The following is an 8,146-nucleotide window of genomic DNA, read 5'->3' as shown; positions in this document are numbered from 1 at the left end:
CATTCCAAAAACTGCCTACAGTACAAAGGGAATTTTCATTTAAGGTTCCCCTCCCTTTTCATGTGTGGGCTATTTTTGGAAGTACAGTTTTATTTTTTTCCATCCACTGAAAGAGAATTAAGAAAATTCCAACATGCCTTTGTGTCAGCAAGTGCTCTTTTTTAGTCCAGGTACCAGAGAATGATTGATGAACCTGTCAAGCCTACAGTAGCGGACAGAGAAAGTTGGCAGAAGTTCAGTGTTATTGAAAGAAATCTCAAATACTTATTTCATCTCCTCTATTAACTTTAATCACATTTTCAACATGGAGCCAAGAATGAAGCTTTGACAGGGGGCCATAAATTTACACAAGCAAGCATTGTCACTTTTCTGCAGTAGCAAGACTGAGATAACACAAGAGAGTTGGGTATTTTCTTTCCTGCCCCTTTCTTTACTGAAGAGCACTAAAAAAATATTTGAAAGATTTACCCATACCTCAAATTCATTTGCCATAAATCTCAAGAAATTATTGCATTTAATTTTGCTTGGTTTATGGCAAATTAAAAAATCAATTTAATTCCTCAATTAGACTGTTAAAAGCAGATTTTTTTTTTTTTTAAAGATCATAGTGATGACAGAATTGGTACATGTTTCATCATAATACACCTGCTTATGAGAACAGACGTTGAACACTAAAAAAGGATTTACATTTAACATGGATCATTTGCTATGTGGGCAAACACTTCTGGTTTATTCAGAGCCAGAATCTTTATATGGTTCCAGAGGGACTCCTTGGCAGATTCTGCTGATTACTCATTAAACAGCTGAAACATGTATGGACATTATTTATCTTACAAAGCTTACCCACAGCAAAACAAGACACAAAAACGAGGTAAATGAGGTGAATACTACGGACAAGATTATGGTTCTTGGAAAGGCTAAAAGTCAAATATATTTTTGGTAAGCTTTTCCTTCTAAGTATGTTTTAAAAGTTGAAAATATTAAGTGCCGGAAGGCCACAAAATTTAACAAGTGTGTTTTGTCACTCAGTGAAACACACGGCATTATGCTGAACTGCAAAATCTGTAACCTTTCCCAGCAGGCAGTTCAAAGGCCAACGTGGCCATCTTTGCCTCAGTAGAGACAAGGTTTTGACTGTCCCCTCTCTTAAATACGATCTCTGCTCCAAAGACAGTTGTTTTTGTCTACATTATTCATGGAATAATACTGTATAACACTCTTCCAATAGCCAAGGACATTATGACAGGTAGCTACTGTATCTGCTTCTAAGTCAAATAACTACTGTTCACTCTGTGTGAGAATGAATTAAATTATTTTTCTAAGAAGCCTGTACTTAACAGTTCTCTGAGATGATCAATGGAAAGAACACCCAATTCTGATTAACAAAAAACAAATTTGTACCATTTTTCCTGCTACTCCTCCCCATTCAAATAATCATATGTAGGCACTTAAAACTGGAAAGATGTAGCTCTCTTCTATTAAACACTTAAGACTCCAGTAAGACCTTTCTTTCTTCTGATGTAGGAGTGCCACTGAATATATTGCTAAGCTTGAAGCAGAGGCTAAATGGTTTGGTGGGAACAGTTTTTTGGGGGAAGTCAATGTTTTCTTATTACTTTGTCACTCTTGTGGTTCAAGTTCTTAAAAGGTTGAAAATTTTGCTAGGTCCTTCTCCATCTCGGCATACTGTTCTTTAAGTCTCTCCATGGCTTTTCTGTGTTCTTCATCCACTTCAGCCTGTTTGCTGTGTTGTTCTTTCATGAAATCTTCCCACTGGATTATATGCTGTTTTTCACTAGCTATTAAATGGTCATTAAGAATCTGAGAAAAGAAATTTAAAAGTCACATGACATTTTCCAGACAATTATTCTGCTATGCAGAAGAGACAAACATAACTTTACCTCTTAATATTTGGTTACTACAGCAATAAATTTGAAAGACACATGCTAAAATTGCATTACAGTTTTAATGTCCAATAGGAACATGACGTATAGAAACATCTAAGGCTTCTCTTACCATGACTGAACATGGGTAACCATATTTCTGAAATCTCAAAAATGTCTGGTATCTTTAAATGACAAAATCAAACACAATCCAAGTAAAAGTTTATGCCTCTATTTCTCCTCAAGTTCCATTTAACTACCTATAAATTTTACATCAAGTTTAAAGAATATATGCCAAAAAGAAGCATTATTATATTAAATTAAAGTGTAGGTCTTCCACATTTAGATGCATGAAAAAAGTATAGATTGTGAATTACTGGAAAAGAATGGAAGACATGTCTTCAATTCCATCCCTTAAAGTAAGTAAACACCTAACACGTCTGCGTCAGATATATTAAGTTCTTCTTGAGATTTTCTTAGTATTTCTAGATGAAGATGAAAAAATTTCCTTTTGAGTACCACGACAATAAAGACAAATGTATAAGTCAAAAAGGCATACATTTAGTACAATTAAAATTATTATCTTTGAAGATGCACAACAAAGAGCTGAAGAGGAAGAGAGTCTGCAAAATAACTTTATCCTTTATCCCTGCCTTAAATGCTCTACATACATGTCTTCAGAAGTTAAGCTTTGATACAGACTAAGTCCTATGAAGCAAACAAAAACTGTGACAGATGCAGACCATAACAAGTTACAAAGCGCCTCAAGTCAGCACTGATTTCCAGCACTCTAATGAAAACAGGACACCTGGTAGAAGCCGACATTGGTGCCCAGGCGCCTGGCCACACCAGAAAGATAGGTAATAGGAAAAAAAGGAAGCTGTGTTTTCATGCTGCCATGTGTCCTTGCTGCTCTGGTTTCTCTCCCCTCTGAGTCCTGATGATAAACAGGATGAAAAGCTGGACGATCCGTCATTCTTTAAGTATTTATGAAGCGCATATTTTTGCTAGCTGTTTTGCCTATCTTACCTGCTTCTAAAAACTGCTTTCATAAAATTATATTACTTTCACTTTACAGATGAAGAAATTAAGGTTTAAAGGACACCACATTTCATTTCTTCACGGTCACTCAGCTATGAAGTTGGACTCAAACTTAGGTCAACCCATGCCTTTTCTATCACAAAGAGCAAATCGGGTCTTTCCAGAGGAAGGTTTACACAGGTAGCTAAAAGTCTCTTTCGCAAGACAGAAACAACTATTAGAAGAGCTTTTTCTGCCAATGTGATCTGAAGTTCCTCTGCACTGAGCCTTTTCAAGCGAAAAGAGGCTGGATTAGAGGCTGAGGTTTGAGTTAAAGTCAAATGTTCTCTTTTAGTATGTGTCCCAGACCCTAGGACCTGCACAGGCACTACGGTGGTGGGTGAGAGGGCTAGGGAGGGGTTGTTGACGCCATAAATTTGGGAAACAGGTTAACCAAAATCCATTTACCTTTTAACTTTTCAGCCTCATGGACTACAATTCTCCAAAAGATGAATAAAACATGAAGAATTCATTAAACTCTTTTCATGGAACTTTGGCAAACATATTATATTCTGAGAGAGCAGAAAATGCAAACGAGCTCCCTCAAAAATGGAATCCTGCTTTAGCTGTAACTTACTTTTTAATAAATACAGAAAACACTAACGAAACATGCACGCTCAGATGCTTTTTAACCGCCTTTTCTTTTCTTTTCTTCTTATTCTTTTAGGATACGTACCATAACTGGCCCAGCCAACCCTGTGATTTGGACCACAAGGCAACAGGCCGGACTCCACTTCCCACCAGAGAGCACTTTTTCTAGTACAACTCCACAGAAAAATGAAGATTTGGGAAGCACACCTCAAATTCTGGTTCACTTGCTACTAGTTGCATGAGGCTGAGCAAGTTAAAGTTTCTTTAACTTTAAAATGAGGAGACTAATACTTTACAGTCATAAATAATATTTATGAAGACCAGAGGTAATACATGTTAAGGTCCTAGCTCAGTGCCTGTGGAGCTTAATGAAAACTGATATTAGTATTATATGAATTATAAGCAAAACATCCAGAAGCCAGATCAAACCACTTTTTATCTTCCCCATTTTTCCCTTTAATTTTAATAATTTAATTTCAGGAACAGATTCTTGTAATAATATGAATACAGGCACTCAAATAAAAGTGACTTTCCTCTTCCCATTCCTGTACTCAATTCACTCTTCCTTGACGATTCCACTATTTACCATCTGGTTCTAAGAAAAGACTTTAAGATGTTGCTAAATACTGGTATGTCTATTTCATAGTTTCAGGATATTATGATATTTTATATATATACATATATCCATCCAACTAGCTTTTTCATAGAAGACAGATCATGTCTTGGCCTCACAGTCCAGGTGAAAAGAAGTTGAATGCTGACCAGTTTCTAATCCATTGAAAATCTAGTCTTGCTTTCTTAGCAAGAAGTTCTTAAAGTCATTCTATTTCATAGCCTCTCACTTTTAATAACAGTAAGTGCTATGCAAACTTGCATTCTTCATAGCAATCAGTAAAAACAAAAACAAAAAAAAATGGAAGGCAGTTTATACATTCATATACTGACAATCCCATACTCTTTATATACATAAATAAAATTTGGCTACCTGGAAATAACATCTTCCTGAAATTTAGTTGAGAACTATATGGTAAGACTTAATCCATCAAAAGAAAAAAAAAAGATACCAAGAAGTCCAATTACAAGCATTGTGGTGTTCCTGAAAAGCTCTTCTGATTTTGAATCTACTTACCTTACTTTACACATAATTCTTTTTTTTTATGTTTATTTATTTTTGAGAGAGAGAGACAGACAGACAGACAGAACGTGAGTATGGGAGGGACAAGAGACAGGGAGACACAGAATCCGAAGCAAGCTCCAGGCTCCGAGCTGTCAGCACATAGCCTGATGCGGGGCTTGAACCCACAGACTGCAAGATCATGACCTGAGCTGAAGTCGGACACCCAACCAACTGAGCCACTCAGGCGCCCCACTTTACACATAATTCCAACCGTTAGTTAACTGGGTTTCCAAAAGTATACCATATTAAATGTCACAAATCAGAAAAAAAATGCTGATAAACGAGACCGGAAGAAATGATAGGCATCAGCCTTACATATAGGGCAGGAGAACACAGATAACAAAAACTTAAAACACAGTCTTTGAGGGCATTTGGTACAGAAAACCACTCTCTTGGGGTGCTTAGGTGGCTCAGTCAGTTGAGTATCCAACTCTTGATTTCGGTTCAGGTCATGATCCCAGAGTTGTGGGATTGAGACCTGTGTTGGGCTCCGTGCTGAGTGGGGAGCCAGCTTAAATATTCTCTCTCCTGGGGCACCTGGGTGGCACAGTCGGTTAAGTGTCTGACTCTTGATCTCGGCTCAGGTCATGATCTCACAGTTTGTGAGTTTGGGCCCAGCATCAGGCTCTGTGCTGATGGTGCAGAGCCTGCTTGGGACTGTCTCTCCTTCTCTCTGCCCCTCCCCTGCCTGTGCCTTCTGTCTCTCTCTCTCGCAAAATAAACAAGCAAACAAATAAGTCAAAGGTTCTCTCTCTCTCTCTCTCTCTCTCTCCTTCTACCGCTCTCCCTGTGCCCTCTCCCCTGCTCACATTCTCTCGCTCTAAAAAAAAAAAATAGATTAAAAAAAAAAAGAACATTCTCTCTTTCTCTTAATTCCCTGAGGACATCTCCATATTCACCATAATGTAAAACTGTATATTCTCAGTAATTCCTAATTCATAAAGAAAGTTAGTCTATAACATTTAGTAAATTTTTTGCAAAAATCAGGAAAGTATGAAATTATATATATATATATATATATATATATATATATATACACACACACACACACACATATACAAATTTTTTTGATTCTTAAACTTATTATTTTCTTTGTGAAGCAGCATGTGTACATAGTGTGGAGCACGTGCAGGCAGAGGAGGTCCTGGGGGTTCGGGGACATCATGGAGCCTCCTGCCCTCCCCAGGCTGCCACCTACTCTTAGAGCCCTGCAGGTCCCAAAGACCATGGGACTCAGAATCCATCTGCAAAACACATCAGCTGCTTAAACAAGTATGAAAGATGTTTTTAAAGATTTCCATCCAAGATAAAGTTATAAAAGTGGTGTGCTTAAAGAAGATAAAACCTCAGCCTTGTGGTAAACTTGGCTAAAACTCCTAGACACATAAGGTTTTCCCGTATACGATAGCAGAAAATGCCCCAATTAGCTGTCTCTTACTTATCACTCAAGCAAAAGGTAAACAGTGTTCTAAGCCAATAGGCGTGAAGGTTATCCTAGGGTGTATCTACTCCAAATGTGAGGACATGCGACCTGGCCAGCTGTGACTTTACTGGACAAAATAACAAGGAGCTGAGCAGCTGCTTCATCAGAAGCAGCAGATATGCCTCCCAACAGACTGCCACAATACGTCCTCGGTGCCACCAAAGCCATTCTAATGCCAGCATGTGCCCCAGTTCATACACTTAGAAAATCCACAGATTTAGCTTGACGTGCCAATGAATCTGTTTATAATACAAAGAACTCTCAGAAATAAGGAAAAATCTTTTATAAATACTGAACTCACTGTACACTACCATCACCTGTGCCCATCACTTTCAAAAACAGCCATTCTGCTTTTATGTTCAATTAATGGGGTTCTACAGAAGACTTAGCCTGAAATAAGTATTCCTCTAATTAAAACACATCTGAAAAACAATCCCATCAAACTATCGTTACATTCAAACAGATTCATACAAGTCTAATAGGAAGTGATAGTTCCCCTACATACATACCAAATCCTTTCTCTAGGATCCTTTTTCCTGGCATTATTAGTAGTTCAATGAGTACTGAAGATTTTTTCCTGATGTTTATACAAACGTATTTCTTTAAGAACAACAAAATGAAGTCCTATTACATAGGATGGTCTGCAGCCTTCTCTTTTCAGTAACGACACAATATGTACGAAAGGCACAGCAACAGCAGGAGGGTGGGAGAGCTCTGCCCTGGGTGCAAGCAATAAGAGAGTGTATTGTCTGTAGAGAATTTAAATCAATGACACAAACAAATGAAAGACTGTGTTTTATCATCAGCAGGCACTGACAATACTGAAAAATGCTGGTGATAAAATACTCCTAAACCAAAAATCTCTCTTTGGTCTAAAGCTCTACATAATTACTGAGGTTACTGTCGAATTTTAATAATATGTTTCAAATTAACACATTTCTATTGTTTATCCTTTAATAAGTTTTGTGTTTTACACTGAAGTTAATTTAGAGGACTTCTAGTTATATAGCCCGTCCCAGACAAAGGTGAAGTCGGCTATACAGGTTTATTTAAAAAGCAAATTCCTAATAATTCAGAATCATTTAAGCTTTCTTTAGATGCTCAGCCCCTCCAACTCCCTGGGAGTAATGAAATATTACTGCACTTAAATAATGAGAGTAGAGCAACTGCAGATGAAACCTGAATTAGTTCCAATCCATTATTCTACATTATCTTTTCTTGGTACTTAAACTTGCATATGTTTTTATTTGTACTTAAACTTTTTTATACTATGGGGACATTGGGAGCCACTAGAATAGTTGCCAAAGAAACAAAGACAGTATTGCAATTTCTGGAATTGATCGTGATATGTGATTTTTATAAAGCTCTTCCAGACTTTATGCTTAAAACTTTTCTGAACTATGTATCTATTGCTTCATGTGAGAAATTTTTCAAAATTATAAAAAAAAGCATTTTTAATCAACTATGACTCAAACCTGATTGATAAATCCGTCAATACTATTTAAATAGTCAAAGATCAAATTAGATGAAGTTATTAATAAATTTGCATAAGAATCAAAAGCAAACTAAAATATTATTACTCATTACCATAACATTAATTTGGATAATAGGTGCTTCCTTTTTTTAAAAAAAAAATAATTGATGTACTTAAATTTATTAATCTCTTCTTTTTTTCTTTTGGTGGTGTAATATTTCTTAAATTTTTAATTTTTTTTTTTTTACCGGTGTGACTACATACATAAAGTTAAAAAGAACACCACCTGCATTTTTTTTTCTTGTTATTATTCTTTAACATCAGGTTTATTAATTAAAAATAATTTTGTTGGGGGGATGTTAAAACCAGGTCTATTCTAGGTATAAAATATTGTACATACACTGCTCCTATAGACCAATTTCCAAGGTCACACAGTGAGAACAGGGTAGAGTAAGGTT

At 36.5% G+C, this 8,146-nt stretch overlaps 1 protein-coding gene across 1 annotated transcript in view; it reads right to left on the bottom strand.

The window, feature by feature from the left end:
• Window positions 1-267: 267 nt before the first annotated feature.
• Window positions 268-8,146, bottom strand: part of BLOC1S5 (biogenesis of lysosomal organelles complex 1 subunit 5) — a 45,217-nt gene continuing 37,338 nt past the window's right edge. Inside the window, exon 5 of the mRNA XM_043590853.1 lies at window positions 268-1,821. Coding sequence (XP_043446788.1) covers window positions 1,642-1,821 — 180 coding nt within the window. The 3' untranslated portion in view covers window positions 268-1,641. The remainder of the gene's footprint in view (window positions 1,822-8,146) is intronic.

Source organism: Prionailurus bengalensis, chromosome B2 (genome assembly GCF_016509475.1).
Source record: "Prionailurus bengalensis isolate Pbe53 chromosome B2, Fcat_Pben_1.1_paternal_pri, whole genome shotgun sequence".
Lineage (NCBI taxonomy): Eukaryota > Metazoa > Chordata > Mammalia > Carnivora > Felidae > Prionailurus > Prionailurus bengalensis.
The sequence above is the reverse complement of the archived record's forward strand: the minus strand, read 5'-3'. Positions and strand labels throughout refer to the sequence as shown.